At 45.9% G+C, this 17589-nt stretch overlaps 1 protein-coding gene across 2 annotated transcripts in view; it reads left to right on the plus strand.

Moving 5' to 3' along the window:
• TDRD9 (tudor domain containing 9) overlaps positions 1-17589 on the plus strand; it is a 2642469-nt gene that overhangs the window by 992241 nt on the left and 1632639 nt on the right. For both annotated transcript variants that reach the window (XM_078660267.1, XM_078660268.1), the window contains one exon: positions 1345-1442. In XM_078660267.1, the coding sequence (XP_078516393.1) occupies positions 1345-1442 (98 nt within the window). The remainder of the gene's footprint in view (positions 1-1344; positions 1443-17589) is intronic.

Below are 17589 nucleotides of genomic sequence, written 5' to 3' on the forward strand. Positions count from 1 at the left end.
ATCTCTGCAACTTCACATAGGGAATTCTATTGAATACTAACATAGAATAAGAGACTTCTAACTAAGCATATAAATATGTAGCTATTTGTTTTTTGAAAATATATAACAGTAGCTGTTCAGTTTTTTTAAAGCATACTTGCTTGAAATGCAGCTCTGTGCTTCAGCTGCTAAATAACTTCAAATGGGCATAGAATGGACATAAAAGTGAGAAATGGTAATATATACAAATCCCTTTCTTATCAAGTCCCTTTGTTTTGCACAGTGATTACTTGGGGGTAGGCTGCAGTAAGGTGACAAATGTGTTCTCATGTGACAGTTTTACAATATATGCACACATTTTATTTATAGTGTTTGTATTACAGATAAAAAAAATTGTTATGTATTTTTTTTATTTTCCTATACATGTTCTTGTATAATATTTCAGTTTTGATGTGTTGCTTACTTATTCAATATATATTGTGTTTACATGATATTTTTGTATGTGTTTACGCAGCCTAGTATTATTACTGAATGCTATACCTTTATTTGGTTACAGTGTAATATTTTGTTACTATTTACTCTTTCCTGTTCGCAGATAAACTTCAGGTCTATCAAATTCCGACTGTATTGGCCAAGTATAGTCCAAATTTTTATAACATCGTACGAATTTAGATGGAAAATAGGTTTTAGGAAGGCATGGCCTGGTGTCCACCATATCCAGATTCCCATTCTGCTGCAAGCAATCCATACTGGAGGATCACCTCAGTAGATTCTGCAGGCAGAGGCTTTCCATGAATGTTCATTGTCTGTAAGAAAGAAAGGTGGAGGTGAAAGTTGTTCACGGCATCCGCCCCTGCTCTGAAATCCCTGTCTTACATTTTTCCCTGCCTCACACCAGCTACAGTAAATCATCAGTCATCTCTTCCATTCCACCAGTTATCACTCCCCTTTCGAGGTCTGGGTTATAGAACTCCAGCTAAAGTCTCTATCTCCACTGGAATTAAACATGATGCACCAATGTGCCTCACTTACTGTGGGGCTGCGGGGCATGTTGGGTCAAGTGCCCCAAGGGCTAACATCTTAATTGGAACATAGACTGAAAGGTTGGATAACAAATGTATAGTTTTTATGTATAGTTGTTTTTTGAGTATGCTTCGCTGGAATTAGGGCACCAACATTTCATATTGCTCTGTGCGTTTGTGTGACTTGCTATAATGCCAATAAAAATAAAGTTAACTTGATACCCAAAATAACTTCTTATTGTTTTATGAGCCCCTTTAGCATAGCACATTTGGAAATTATCTTGTGCATCAATTTGGATTTTGTAAATGTTTGACTTTTAGTAGCATATTTTCCTTTCAATAGGACGTGCTGGACGTGTTTCGAAGGGGTACTGCTACAGGCTTGTATGTAAGGATTTCTGGAACAACTTTATACCGGAAAATGTTGTCCCCGAGATGTTGGTAAGATAAAATTAATTGCTGACATTTTACAAATGTTGAATTTAATTTTAGTTTAAGAAGACTTTGTTGAAGTTCTGCATGGATGCAAAGATGTATTCATGAGAGCCTTACATGAAGTTCCAGTTTCTGGTTGATGTGAAATTACATATGTGCACTCATGTTGGGGCACATAGTGTGTCTTGTGGTCTTTAACCACCTTTGTTAAAGATCTTTTGATTCTTGCTGAAAGTGTCTAGGAATTGCTGGCATTGGAATGTGAGGAACACATTACAGTTGCTGCCATCATATGCCCCTATTACTGTTGCAGGGATTCTGGTCAGATACAGAACTGTGCACAGAGACTCAGGACCTCAGTGAATTAGGGTGTGCCAAAAACTCACCTTAGTACCCAAAACCCCCTACCAGACTAGCATCAGTGTCTCATTAGCTCTTCGTCCTATAGCAAAGTAACCAATGATTAGACAACCCAGAACATGCGACTTCGGATACCTCCGGTAAGGTGGGAAAAATGAGCACTCTTTCGTTATACTCTCATACCAGTCCAGAACAGGGAGTAAAGGGAGACATGTGCAAGTATAAAATATTTATTTTAACCCGTGATCTCAGGTGCAGCATCTTAGCTAATACAAGCAGACATATTATAAGAAATAAGATTGTCAGCATTGTTACAATTCATTAAATACAAAGGGAGAAAGCATGTTATAATGCTAAATGAAAACAGGTTAAATGTATACCTATATTTCACCCTCCCTTGCTAGTAGTTTATTTTATAACTAAAGAAGGTCTCTTAGGCTTGCATAGGCGACCCCATACCTCAAAGATTAGCAGGAGTGAATCACATCGAGTTCTGCACAAGCTCTCAGCATACGAATGTTCTCCAAGTGTGTTCAAGCATGCCTACACAGAGCATTGTTAAAGGCGCCAGTATCTGAGTTGGCCACAGCTGCAAATTTGTTATGTCTAGAACGTGCGCTGATTAGCTCGAACAACCGCTACAGTGTTGATATAACCTTGAAGGCCTCTGCACTCACTGTTCAGACTAAGCTTACGAAGCAAGTCTAGCAATGTAGAAAAACAAGTTATTCTGATGTGAAGCAAAATACTCAGCCTAACTCTAAACAATAGCTAACGTGTGTGCCGTGTGCAAAAGAAAGCAAAAGGTAAAATGGCGTTTAAACTTCTAATAAGCTCATGCTAACTTAACACTGTATGAATGCAAGGCTCAGCCCCACTACACCCTCCCTTGATCGGAGCACGGACAAGTAATGGAGGCTAAATTTGGAGAGATATAATCAAGTTCAAATTTGCCATAATGGAAAAACTGGAGCAAACTCCGAATTTTGAAAATACTCCAATTTAGTGATCACTTGTGGGCACAGTAAAGCCAATGGGCCAGCAAAAAAAAAAAAATCTGATGTTAAGCATGTGACGTCGGTCGTGAAAAAGAGAGAGAGAAGGACATGCACCTCACTCCAACAGTGTATATTCACAGTACGTTGCAATAACCTCGAACTGGAAGTCATTGTTCTCATCTGAAAACATTTCAGCCATCCAATTTAGTAATGGGAATTAACATACATATTCCTTAATAACCGGAGCCTCTAGTACCATCAGAGGACAACTCGGGTTTACTTCAATATAACTGCGTGCAAAGAAATCATGCACCACTGCTAAAATATTCCAACGTCCCAGGACTCCATGCATCGCTGCAAAGGCCATAATCCCGCCGCCAGAACAAAGCAATTCATGAGCAATAAAGGGACTCATCAGTTGATCATAATCTGCGTTGGGAGACACCGTACTGCAGAGACACAAATCCAGAGCCCAATCGAAAACGCAGCTCAGGCAATGAAAGACAGGCTGGACGCATGTGAAAAAGGAAAATCGAAACGATAATCCATAAACTGCACTCAATGTAGCCAGAGGCAGCGCTTCATAGTAATCAAGCATTCGGTTGTGGAGCAGCAACAGCCGGGGCAAAATGTCTCGCCGGGGCAAAATTCTGAAATAAACAAAGCTGTAGAAGCACTCCGGCAACCAGAGCGAGAATCAAGGGAAATCCACCAAAGAGGCTCGAGAAAATCGAATGAAAAAATGCCGGGAACACACCGAATATAGTTTGGAAGAAAGTCACAAGGCCACTACTAACAACTTTAAAAAAGTGAGCCATCCCTCTGTTCGAGAAGGTATTAAAGATGGTGTGAATTAACTCCCCGAAATGCAGGGGAAGATCCATATTTAATAAGGCATGCACTTCTGTGCGGGTGTTTGCCACATGAAGGACAAATGTCTCTCGTGCAGATGTAAGGGCGACTTATTTCTTGGACAAAAGAGCTCCTATTCTACTCATCTTGTTGAACTCTGTTTTCAAGGTCGGATTCGACGGCCAGATGGAAACATCCAGCTTCCCATGTTGAGGAGAAAACATTACGTTTTTACAACAAACTACACGTTGGGAGACCGTAACAGTGTAAGGAATTCCATCCAGCATCCCACAACAATCTTCATTATTTAAAAGTAAATAGCTACCGTTTGCCATTAATGTGAATTTGGGTGTGATAGCAGGCGTCGGTGTACCTTTTAAGACACAGGCCACATTAGGTGCATGTTGATTACAAGAGCCATACAATTGAATGTTCCTATACACTAAAGAGTGATCAGGTGTTGTGCAATCTTCATCATTCAAGTAAACCTCTTTTCCCTCCCTAAAGCACCTATAGGTATATGGTAGTGACCAAGCTTCATGGAGATAAGCGGTGCCCAGAGGTTCATACCTGCCAATTGCATAATACTTCATGCAAACTTCGAATTTGAACAAAGGAAAAGGTAATGTTATTAACCCATGGATGAGCCACACAGCAGAATTTGTCTCGGCCTCAGAAAACGTCAAAGGTTCTAACTTTTCAATATGTAACATAGAAAAAGTTGCATCTTTCATAGACATAAATTGCTGTTTGTCAGTCAAATTAAAAGGGGCAAACAATGAGGACGTGTTCATGTAGTACAAAGGCAACTTCGCAGCCTTTAACGTTTGTAAAGTCCATGCAAACTGCATAATGGAACGCAATTGGTTTTGACCATGGTACAAAACATCTTGCCCAATATCAACAACAGACAAAACAATATTATCTAATGTGTAAATGCGGGAAGAAAGCGTGTTAATGCTGTTATCTACAATTGCTAACACATTTTCTAAATTAGCTTGATCTATAGCTCTTAAGCGGGAAGCAGCCTCAATCTGGGACAGTTTCCAAACTTTATTGTAAATAGCATATATTCACCTTTTGGATCTGCTGGAAGCAGGGCCCTTGACAAAGTCATTCAGATCAACATCGTCAGTCAATTTAGACAAATGAAGCTTAACTGACCCTAAAGTGGAATGTTTGAGCCAATTCTGACAGAGATTGCCTACGGAATAGGTAGTTACAGAATGGTCACTCTCAAAACGGGGATCCACACTAACCTGTGTGTAGCCAGGGGCTAAACCCAGAAAACGATGTTGGCAAGAATCAGCACTTCTGTGCCACAACAACCAACCCTTAGGATCCAAACTGGTTATGTAAAAAGTAGAATTCAGCAACAGGATATGTAATTCTCTGACAGAAATACTGGTATTATTATCCCAACAGGGGTACTCTTCCAATTCCGGAAGAGGAGGAGCATGTAATGTTTTAGTAGTAGCCAATCCAAAGTAGGTGGTTTGTGAAATAGTCTAATTCAAATCAACATATGGTTCGGGATGAGACATGCACGATGCAAAGCCTATGTGCTTTGCACTTGCCAACTTTTAGAAATTTATCAGCATCCCATACAATCCCATCTAAGACGGGCCAAGCAGTAATATTTACAAAAGTCAGGTCCCTCTTCAGTCTGTGTGATGAGGTGCCAATGTTCCATTAATTAGTCGAATAGCAGTCCTCTCTTCAACATAGTGTCCATTCACAAGACAGAAAAAATACACCACAAAGCCAATTGACATAAACAAAAAAATTGAAAAAAGCACCAACCAAATGTAAGTCCAAGGAGGGATCAAAAATTGTTTTTTAAACCATGTTGCAAAAACAGAAAGTTTTGAAGGGGACTTCGATGTGGTAGAGTTAGTGTGAAATGAAAATCTGGACTCAGTTGCACACATATTTGTAAATCGGGCATCGACAAGTCTGTGGGGTAAGTATACTCAGTATCATCAAGATGAGCATCAGGTGGGGTATTCAATAAAGGACTTGAAACTGCAGGCATCTCCAAGGAAACGTCAGGCCTGTTAGGAGCCGGAGCCAAAAGAGAATTTCTCAGTATCGATGGACAAGAGACCGCAGGTGTCATACTAAGAAGAGTCGGCCACTCTGTGTAATTTGACATTGTCAATGGAGATGTACCTTTTTTCCTTACGACCTGGAAGTGGAGGTAATACGACTGTTCTTGTGCCCTACACGCCAAGTACAGGAACAGGAGCTTGATTTGAGGGGCCAAACTCTTTCTTGTTCTCGACCTTCTCTCGGACCAGTTCTCCGACTCGGGTAGCCAGCCAACTACCGGAATCTGCAACGCAGCATCAGATGTGGAGGGCTTGTGTTCCTTTGCAAGACTGTCTCTTGTAGAGTCTGTAACACATTACAATGTTCATCTACGTCAAAGGGGCCAGCTGCTGCTGCCTGGGCTAGACCTTCAAGCTCTGGGACAAACATTTTGATACCAAAGTGCATCTCGTATGGGGTCAGCCCACCCAGAGACCTTCTAGGGAGATTATTAAGTGCACGCTGTATGCCATTGAGATGGACTAGCCAGTTCCAGCCGGTACCTATAACCCTAGCTGTCAAGGATTGCTTTAAGTCACGGTACATCCGCTCCACAACACTATTACCCTCAGGCTGGTATGGAGACGAAAATTTGACTTGGACCCCCAATGAACTCATGGCATCCTTGTATGCCTTAGAGGCGAATGCTGGACCCTGGTCTGAATGGAAGGTGCCACACGCAAAAATTCTCACAAAGACACGCAAATCCCTTATGACCGTGCGTGAATTAGCACTTCGGTGGGGCCACACCCATAAAAAGCGCATGCAAGAATCAACTGAAACTAAGATGTACTTATACGCAATATCTGAAGAAAAAAGACCGCAGTGATCCAAATAAACACAACCAAGTGCTTTATTGGAAATGTACAACGGTGTCTGGGGCTGACGTGTAGCAGTCGAAGGCTTGATCTGCTGACAAATGTCACATTGAAGGACATAATCACGCGTCTGTTTATACAGTCCCCGCCACCAAAAACGCTGTGGTAGCTGAGATACAGTAGCCGAAACGCCCGCATGAGCGGACGCACCACCCTCGAGGGCAGCTGTAATCCACACTGACCTGCGGTCCGCGTGGGGAATCAATCTGTCACCAACGTCTGGTATTTTCACATAAGGAACTTTGTCAGGACTTAAATGATAAGAATACTTTGAAGGAAATCCAGTAGGATATTTACTTCCCTTCTCAGTAGCGGCAATAGCTGCCAAGATGTCATCATCAATCTTACGTTTGGAACGTGTAACTGCTGCAACCACATATGTCGAAACTGCTGTCTTCGCGGCCTCATCGGCCAGATTATTGCCAACAGCGTGAACTCCCACACGCTTATGACAAGAGTATGAATTACATACACGAGTGACAGTTGCTCTTTAAGTTCAGCCACTCAAACCCACATCATTTTATGTTTTATTGTGCTACCTTTGGAGTCACGATAGTCGTTCTGAGTCCAAAAGAACAGATTGTCATTGTAAGACTGGACACAGTAGTAAGAGTCACTCACAAGAAGAGTTGTCACACCAGGATCTGCGTCCTCCAATGCAAGCATCAGAGCACGGAGCTCTGCCAACTGGGCGGTACAGTCCCCTAATGCCTGTGTATGTACGACATCGGATTTGAATTCTCCATTCACCATGGTACCAACCACAATTGCACAAGCTGAGGCGTGCTTAGACCCATGCGCAACTTGCGCTGAACTATCAGTGTAAATGATACAATGGAAATCCTCCAAAGGGCGCATAGTCCATGGGGCAGGATGAACAAATTCATACTGCAAGAACTCCTGCGCCCGTAAGGAGGCATCAAAAATGAACGTGATATCCGGAGACGTCAATGATGTTGCCCATTTTCTCCACCGTGGGTGCAAAGCTTTAGATTTGGGTACACTGGCTTTCGTCACTGCCTCCAAGGCAGGATACGGAGTAACAACCAACATGTGTTTTCCCTGCGACAGTACACGTTCCTTTCGAATCGCCATTTGCACTGCTGTCAAAACGTTTTCCACAGTGGAAAACCGCATTTCAGCCGAAGTGTACAAGTGTGACTTGTAAGCGGTAGGTACTGTGTCACCTTCGCTAAAAGTAAGGTATGTAAAACCCACCGCCCCAGGGACGATTCTTATCACCAGGTTGGTGTGGTTATCACGAGTCAGTAAGAATTTAGATTCTAGCAGATCAGCCTGCAAGGATTGCAAAATGGCTGAATGTTCGGGCAGCCATCACGATTTGGTAAAAAGTTTGTTATATCAAAGCTTGTAATGGTTTGATACGCTGGGCATATTCGGGAATATAAGTACGCCCGAAATTCAAAAATCCCAGCAAGGATTGCAATTTTTTCAGTGTTGTTGGAGCGCGCACTTGTGCGCATTTCTCCAAGAAGTGAGGAGCCAACCCTCAACCTTTGTTGTTGAGCTCATAGCCTAGTAACAACACTGTGTACTCTGCAATGTGAGACTTTGCAAAGTTACATTTGTAACCGAAGTCCGCAAAATTACAAATTATGCGGTCAACGCGGCACAGATGCGCCCATATCTCGTGGTCTGTGAGATAAATGTCATCCACATACGAACACGCATCTGGGTCGATTCCCTCTAAAAGAGAAACTATATGGGCAGCAAACACACCTGGACTATTCTTGTAGCCCATAGCAAAACTTTTAAATTTTTTCTGTGTGCCACCACTGGTAAAAGCGGTCCATTGATTACTTAAATCAGAAAGATTGTGGGCAAAAAAAACATTGGATATGTCAAGTGTGGTTTTAAACCTTTTACGCACAAGACCATCCACCAGGGCAGAGGTGTGGGTATTCTGTACTGCACAGGTACGGCAATGCGAGTTTAGCTGCCGGTAATCCAATACCAAACAGTAAGAACCATCAGCCTTGGTAACAGTAAAAAGTTGGTTATTTATCGGAGACAGACCAGTTTCAATCACACCTTGATATTCCAATTGTCCAAGGATTTCTGCGAACAAAGCTTTCGCTTCACGCTGCATTGGATATTGAGGTTGAGGCTGTGGCATAGACCGCAAGGGAATCTCATGTTTGGGGGAGAATTCATCCCAACCACAGTGAGTATGGTGCAAAGCAGGCGCAAGGGCCTTAGCCCACTCTTCTGCAAAATTCAGCGCATGCTCCTTTGACACTGTGTGCGCGAAACTAGGGAGGATTAACTCCTCCCCTCTCGGAAAGCGAGAACAAAAAGTGGGGGCCAGTCAGCCTCTGCTAACAAAATGTCATACGTAGTTGTCAGATTTTCCCAAAATACCCCTTTTATGGTACGTTGTATGTCACCTTCAAATAAAAGGTCAATTTAAAAAAGCATGTCAGGGGGAGCTACTCTAGTATCAGCTGTCTCAACAACAACAAATTTGTCAGTCGCTGTCACCTTCAGTAGTGGACGCAGGGCCTCTCGAACAATGGTAATCTCCGCCGCGCTGTCCAACAGGAAGTGCCCACGTCTGATTCGGAATCTGCGTTCTCACTATCTGTGGCATATCTCGCTGTTAAAGCGGCAACATTCTTTTTCTGAAACTGGGGTCTTTTCTGTGAAGAATTGTCCTGCTTGCCTTTTCCGTCTTTCGGGCATGGTTGGTCGGGAGTCTGCTGGCCACCCCGTCCTCTGCCACCGCCTCCACCCCCGGACGATGAGGCCGATGTGTCCTGTGAAGAACGAGGAGAAAGTTGATCAGGAACCTGAAAACGATCAAGCGACTTAATCGTAGAGCGGTCTCGCAAGTCATAAGAGCGCTCAGTAGACGGGACTCCTGTTTCTGTTGTTGTTTTCCCTGTCTCTTGTTGTTGTTCCAATTTTGCTTTGTAGCCTTGGGTTGATCGTCTTTCTCAGACTTCGACCCCTGAGTTTGTCTTTTATCTTTAGCAGAAAAGGGCTTGACACCTAAACTATTACGGCCTATGGTCTTATAAGCCGCCGTAATAATTCTCTGTAACTGTTGGGGTTTATCGGCAACAGGGACTTTGCGCAAAGCATTAGACACTTGGAAGTTTACTGCATCTCCCTTTAGATTAGAATGAGCCAACGAGTCTCATTCCCAATTCAACCGCATTCTCAGGTCCGTGTTCATCTTGAACACGTTTAATGACAGTCGGAAGGACAATCATTGAAGGAGTACCAAATCACCTCCTTTATACTGCCGCAAAGATTCTACCCCATGACTCGCAGTCACCGGCTTCCGGTACCAAGTCCTGGGGCAAACTAAATGTAAGAAACCTGTGTTATTCTACAGGACTCGAATTAGGAAAAACTGCCTCCAGCTGGTCAAATTCCTCGGCAAGCCAGAAAGGCATATCATCCTTATCCTGGGGACGCTTGCCCATAACCGCATTAACCATGTCTGGACTAAGCTTCATCCCGCTCGGTCCAGCTGGAAGTGCCGCAACACCAGGGGCCCGCCCTGGAAATTGCGGGTAACATATTGAACCAAGGCCCTTATAACTCCAATTGCGGAGGTATATAAGAGCCTCAACTCAGCAACGGGGACTGCTCCAGCCAAAACAGACTAAGAAGCGCCTGGAATGGACAAAGGACCTAATCTAATCGCCGTTAAACTGTGGGGAAGGGCGCCATTAAACCAAACACGGTGCTGCCATGCAGAAATCGGAATTTCCTGTGTCCTATAGGGAACATATTCCACGGGCACGGCTGTGTGAGAATAAGTGTGAAACACCGGAGAAGCCGCATACACAGCAGGAAATGTCACCGATGAATAAAAAATCTCAAACGGGTAAGCTATCTCAGCACTCACTACCAAAATAACCGCCATACCCTTCAAGGCGACGTTATAAGCCTGCAAATGATCGGGGACCGCAATGTGACTCTGCTGCGGTATGTCAACGTCACCCATAAGGACACAGACAGGAGAGGTACAATACAAAACAATGTAGCACAACTGGCTAGTAATTCAAAAGAAAACAGTTTTGAAAGATACAAGCTTGTAATGACCTATGTAACTATAGGTAGGTTTATCCGTCACCACTGTTAACCGGAAACAATAGTGAAGGGGTTCAGGACTGATATAAGCACTACTCAAGCGTCATGAAATAAGACCACCACTGTTAGGGCTCCATGTTGCAAGGATTCTGCTCAGACACAGAACTGTGCACAGAGACTCAAGACCTCAGTGAATTAGGGTGTGCCAAAAACTCACCTTAGTACCCAAAATCCCCTACCAGACTAGAATCAGTGTCTCATTAACTCTTCGTCCTATAGCAAAGTAACCAATGATTAGACAACCCAGAACATGCGACTTAGGATACCTCCGGTAAGGTGGGAAACATGAGCACTCTCTCGTTATACTCTCATACCGTACCAAAACAGGGAGTAAAGGGAGACACGTGCAAGTTTAAAATATTTATTTTAACGCCTGATCTCAGGGGCAGCATCTTAGCTAATACAAGCAGACATATTATAAGAAATAAGATTGTCAGCATAGTTACAATTCCATAAAATACAAAGGGAGGCAGCATGTTCTAATGCTAAATGGAAACAGGTTAAATATATACCTATATTTCACCCTCCCTTGCTAGTAGGTTATTTTATAACTCAAGAAGGTCTCCTAGGCTTGCATAGGCAACCCCATACCTCAAAGATTAGCAGGAGTGAATCACATCGAGTTCTGCACAAGCTCTCAGCGTATGAATGTTCTCCAAGTGTGTTCAATCATGCCTACACAGTGCATTGTTAAAGGGGCCAGTATCTGAGTTGGCCACAGCTGCATATATGTTATGGCTAGAACGTGCTCTGATCAGTTTGAACAACAGCTACAGTGTTGATATAACCTTGAAGGCTTCGGCACTCACTGTTCAGTCTAAACTTACAAAGCAAGTCAGCAATGTAGAAAAACAAGTTATTCTCATGTGAAGCTAAACACTCAGCCTAACTCTAAACAATAGCTAGTGTGTGTGCCGTGTGCAAAAGAAAGCAAAAGGTAAAATGGTGTTTAAACTTCTAATAAGCTCATGCTAACTTAACACTATATGAATGCAAGGCTCAGCCCTACTACATTACTTGATGGGCATATTAATTAATATCTGTTTCTTTGGAGAAGAGTTGTGGTTGTTTTAATTGCACGTTGCACTCTTTAGTATTTTTTTTATTTATTGCACTGTGTATTTCATTTTTTGTTAATTTAAGCCTGACAAAGTATGTTATATTGTATGGTGCATATTACTATACTGTAGTTTTACATTATTTGCTTTGCAGCCCCTAAGTGTTGGCCTTTGCTCAGTGTTTCAGAATTTGGGCCAGTGGGGTGGAAAAAGGAGCTTTTGGGAACTTTGATCCAGTTTAAAGTTTTGTTTACAATTATATTTGTAAAATCAGTCTCAGGCAGAAGACGTGATTGAAGTCACATGCCATTAGACTGGTGTACGCTACTGCATTGAATATTTAAATTTGCTTACCTGTTAGGGGTCTTGAACTTACGTGCTTTCCTGTTAAGTAGGGAAGTGTGACGGGAATGGAAAGAGGAAGAAGCCATTCTGAGATGTGCTCAATTCATGGTATGCAATGAACTATTCTATGAAAGCAGACTTAATCAGATGCAGAATTTTAAATTGTTCCGTTACCCTATTGCATGCTATTGTAGTGTACCTATCTGAAAAAGACTATTAGTTATAGATTCCTTACCTTAGAATTACCCCTAGGCGTCAGACTGGGTCTGGAGATTTTTTCTTTAGCAGTACCCCTGCGCGTCTGTATGTGGCGTCAGTCGACTCTGTTGGTGTCATGGTCACCGGAATGATGTTGTGGTGTCTACTTAGACGCTACCTCTGCGCTCTGACATCAGTTCTTTCTTTTTCCATGCCAACCAGCGCAGATCCTGAGAGAGCGGTAACCTTAGTCGACTTTTGTCGACCTCTTTTGTAGAGTAGTTCAACTCCTTGTGCACATAGGGATGTCCCATCGTCTGACCGGCTTCAAGCCTTGACTCCTGTTACAAGTTGATGTCAGTCACGGACCCACACCTCGTGTGCCCCTGGTGTGCGACCATGTCCCAAAGTAGTGCTCCGACTGTCGGGCCATGAACTTGAAGTCTTTGCGGGAGTGGTCCCGAAATCTTCTGGCAGTCAGCTCCGCGCCGCTCAAGGTCCCGATCGAGAGGGAGGACGCAGGACGGGTCATGGAGTCACCACCATTATTCCTCCTCGAAGTCTTTGTCATCGGGTACGTCGAAGCACAAGAAGAAGGCGAAGAAGCACCGTCGCTCTTTGCCTTCGTCCCGTCCATTGGCCCATGGGACGCAGAAGGTCGTCTTCCTTAGTCTCCACCCGCGGAGCCTGCTGGGACGGGTCCGAGCTTCCCTCCCTTCCTGGGAGCCATAGTGTCCTCTGCATTTTACGAAGCGCTCCACTCCATCTTTGGGCAGCCCGACTCGGGTTTTAGGTGTGTTCTAGGCTGGGTGTTCTAGGCTTTGATGCCGGCGGCTCTGGCCTTGGCGCCGCAGGGCCCACAAGGATTCAGATCTGGATCGGTGCCAGTCGATCTGACAACACCTCGCCCAGCACCGATTCCTCGGACGACGCCTCCGCAACCTCTGACGCCGGTTGTGTCTCCGACCGGCGTCGACCCCGCCCTCCCCCTCGACTTGGACACGGAGTGGGACTGGCGTCAGTTGATGCTGGTACCGTCGCCAGAGTGTACTTTTGTACCATTGTTCTACCCTGGTGTTACTTATCGCCCTGAGTGGCGGCCACAAGAGGGTGAGGAGGACTGGGAGGGGTTTGTTGACCCTCTGGCAGACCAGCTTGAAGAGCAGACGGACTGGAGAGAAGAGTTGGGTGATGCCAGTGGCCTGGATACTTCCCCAGAACTTGGTCTGCTTTCTCCCCCTACTGTGGCTAGGGAGGCGGGAGCTTCCTACGCTGTGGTGTTGCATAGGGCGGTTGAGGCCTTGGGCCTCGCGCTTCCTAAGGTGGTTATCAGGACTAACCTCCTGACTGAGGTGCTTCAGCCAACAGCAGCCTCTTTGGAGCCCTTGTTGCCTTTCAATGAGGCCCTCACTGACGTCCTTCTGGGTTCCTGGTCCAAGCACAGCAAAGGGGCTCATGTGGAGAGGATGATTGCCTGACGCCACTTCCCGGCACCGGGCTCTCACATCAATCTACCCCTGAGAGCATGGTGGTCCAAGCCTCATCTACAAAAGCAATCACTTTCCCTACAGCCCCTCAAGATAAGGAATCCAAGAAGCTGGACTATTTTGGAAAGTTGTTTTCTTCCACCAGCATATGACTGTGGTCAGTTAACATAGCATGTCTCTTGGGCCGTTACACACATTCTGTGTGGGACACGGTTACGCGTGTGCTGCCACAGTGCCCGGAGGAGTCCCGGGCTATGCTCACCCGCACGGTTGCTGAGGGTCGAGACGCAGCGAAGGTCACCATCCGGTGTGGGCTGGACACTGCCGACTCGCTGGGTAGGGCGATTTCCACGTTGGTAGCCCTGAGATGCTGCGCCTCGCTGAGGACCTCTGACTTCTCTGGGGATGCCCAATCTACCCATTTGGACATGCCCTTTGATGGCCGTCACCTGTTTGGCGACAAGGCAGACAACGCGCTCGAGCACTTCAAGAACTCTAGAGCTACAGCCAGGTCCTTGTGCCTTGCAGCAATTTCTCGCCCCATGCATTCTGCCTTTTGCCCCTTTCGCGGCCGTGGCGGGGGAGCCCCACCACATCCCACAAAGTGCAGCACAAGCCACCCAGCCTCTGCGCTGCTTGTGACGTCGGACCCAGCGTCGTAGGTCCGGTGGCCAGAGGGCGGACCAGTTGACCAATGCCCCCTCTGCAGGTGCCTCCAAACCTTCCTAGTACGACCTTTTAATGGCCACCAGTTGCCAGTGGGCGGCAGGATCCGCCATCACCTCTTCCACTGGCACAACATCAAATCAGACAGGTGGGTTTTGCATGTAGGCTGAAGGGGCTACTCCCTCCCCTTCTAAACTACTCCTCCCGCCATACCACCACCACTCCATCGCATGTCAGATGATGACTTGGCCCTTCTGCGTCAAGAAGTTGCGGCTCTCTTGGCCAAAGGAGCTATCAAGTGAGTGACTGTGCCAGAAGTAGGTTGTTATTCTCACTACTTCCTGATACCCAACAAGGACATAGACCTGCATCCTAGCTTTGATCTCAGGGACGTCAACCGCTTCCTCTAGAAGGAGAAGTTAAAAATATTGACATTAGCTCAGGTCCCGTCTGCCCTCGACCCTGGAGACTGGATGGTAGCGTTGGACTTGCAGGACGCTTACTTCCACTTCCCCGTCCTGCCAGCGCTGAGATTCCGTGTTTTCTGCTTCGTATATCGGATGGTGCATTTGGTACGGTTCCCCAGTACGCGAAGAGTGCCGGTCTGGCGTTTTCCACCGCTCTTGCCTAGAACACACCTAGGCATAATCCGCGGTGCTGGAGCAGCAGCTACTCGGAAAAGGATGCCTCCGAAGCCGCCGGTCACGAGGAGCGGGAAAGCAAAAGTTCAACCTGCACTGAATGAAGGTACGGACTCCGATAATTTTGGAGCTGCGAGTGCACTGGGGGAGACGGGAGGAGGCGAAAAAACAATGGCCCAAGTTCAAAAGAAAGGAGGTGAGCGCCTAACTAAAGCCGGTTTGGCAGCCCGTTCTGCTAATCAGGGTTCACAAACTTTACCAGCGCTTTTTGAGAAGCAGGTTTCTAAAAATTCACAGACTCCACGTACAGATATTTCATCAGATATCTCATTAAAAGGGGTTATTGATATAAATAGGGATACTTGTGTTCAGGGGACACTTTTGTCTTCGTCTCAAGAACCTTTTGTAACAGTTTCACCGAGTGTTCCTGCAGAGACACCATCTGCTGCTCCAGAAAACGCTGCTAGAGCAAGCCCAACTAACGGCATTATGGGAGCTGGAGTCCTCTCAAATACCTTAGAAGAAGGGAACATTGGTACCCCGGGTAATCTCATTGATGAGATAGATTCTTTTGCGCTAACTGAGGGCGTTTGTCTACAGGATATGACTGGCTCTCAATATCTTGCCGATAATTTTTATTCCATGTCCGATCACTCTTCGGATGAAAGTCTGAATAAAGACTGGGCTGACTATTCAGATGATGGTAACCGTATCGAAGACGACTTGAGAATGAGTGAGACCTCTACTGGTACAAATACAACTGTTACAACAGTCAAGAAACTTAGAGCTAAAAAAGACCCAGGTTGTAACGCACAAATCTCTGGATACTGGCGTAGCTTCTCCAGTACTTAATACTCAGGGGGTTCCCTTCGAAGCAGCTACGAGGTCAGATGAAAGTGCATTGAACAGGAAGTGATATTATCTATGATTTATCAGACTATGATGGAACATAGAGCGGAGATAAAGCTGGAAAATTCCCGTACACAAGCCACGTGCCGTAAGGTGCAGAATGCTGTCAGACGGGTCACCAAAATATGCTCAGATATCTCGTTGAGAGTAACAAAAGCTGAAACAAGGATTTCAACATTGGAGGACGACTTGGCCGCACAGCAGTTAGAGATTAACTCTATATCAGTTATAAGCTTTCAATCTGTAATCACACACGGCTGTGAGAGGGAGGAGCAGCACGGAGCGGAGCAGGAAGCGGCTCGGAGCAGCAGAGTAGGGCGGGTAAGGAGAAGGCGCCGGAAAAACTGCTGAGAAACCCGGCCGGGCCTCTCCTGAGAGCCCGATTGCCTGATTACCTGATTACTACGGGCCCGCGAAATCCGAACCTCAGCAGGAGCTCAGCAGGATCAGGAGCTGCGGGAGTGAGCCGTGAGCGCTCTGGGTGACGCGGGAGCCGCAGGAGGCTGACGCGGGAGCCGCAGGAGGCAGCCGCGGGAGCCACAGGGGGAGCCGCGAGAGCCATGAAAGCCGCGAGAGCCGCAGAGGCACCCCAGCAGGAGAGGAGTGGGGGAAAAGAGGTCGTACCCCCCTCACCTCAGCTTCCGTCCGTTCGCTTGTCACCTGGACTAGGTGAGGCGAGGCTGTGCCTGAGGCGAGGGAGGGGGGGGAGAGGCACACGACACACAAAACGCGAACGTGGCTGCCGATAGAGGCAGCTGCGAAGGAAGAGCCCGGTGGGTTGACTGGTAGGCAGCTCGACTAGGTCCAGCCAGCCTGAGGTCTTCCCCGAGAGCGCCGCTCGCTGCCTTTCATATTCTCTTGTGTGCCCCCTCGACAACTAGCAGACAACTAGCAGCCAGCCACCAAAAGAAGTCACGGGAGCTGCTGGAGTCGAGCTTCCCAGTCCAGCCTAGAAATTATCCTGTCTCAGTGGCACTGCTGCAATTTGTTCAGCTGACAATAATTTGTTCCACCCACCTAGGAGCTACTCGGGTGGAGGGGTGGGGGGGGGGGGACTAAGGGAAACCATAGAAAATGTAACATCAGGCAGAACTGGATAAAACACCATCGGGTCGCTGAGTTACTACTACTGAGTAACGTACGGTAGGAGCAGTGGAGCACTCCTTCAAGACTACGGACTGTGTGCAGGGAAGCTAGGAGCTAGGACAAAGAGGGGTACTGGAGGCCCAATAGGTCGATAAGCCGACAAGTTCTAAGCCACTAAAAGCTACCAAAACTTATTAAAAACCTCTCCATACACAGCTGGACATTATACATTACATTACACAGTAATTAATTAAATATTAAAAACTGGAAAAGCCGAGGACCTGTTTAAGCAAGAAACAAGAACTTCTGCAGCAGACCCCACCTGGAAGGCTTCGTCAGAGGGGGGAAAGATTCCGTGTGTCTAATTCTCAAAATTATCGACGAATCGATATAACAAGGAAAAAGCAGAGCAATAAGATCAGGCAGAGTAAGGCAAATACCGTTCAAATCAAAATCCAA

Source organism: Lissotriton helveticus, chromosome 9, assembly GCF_964261635.1.
Source record: "Lissotriton helveticus chromosome 9, aLisHel1.1, whole genome shotgun sequence".
NCBI lineage: Eukaryota > Metazoa > Chordata > Amphibia > Caudata > Salamandridae > Lissotriton > Lissotriton helveticus.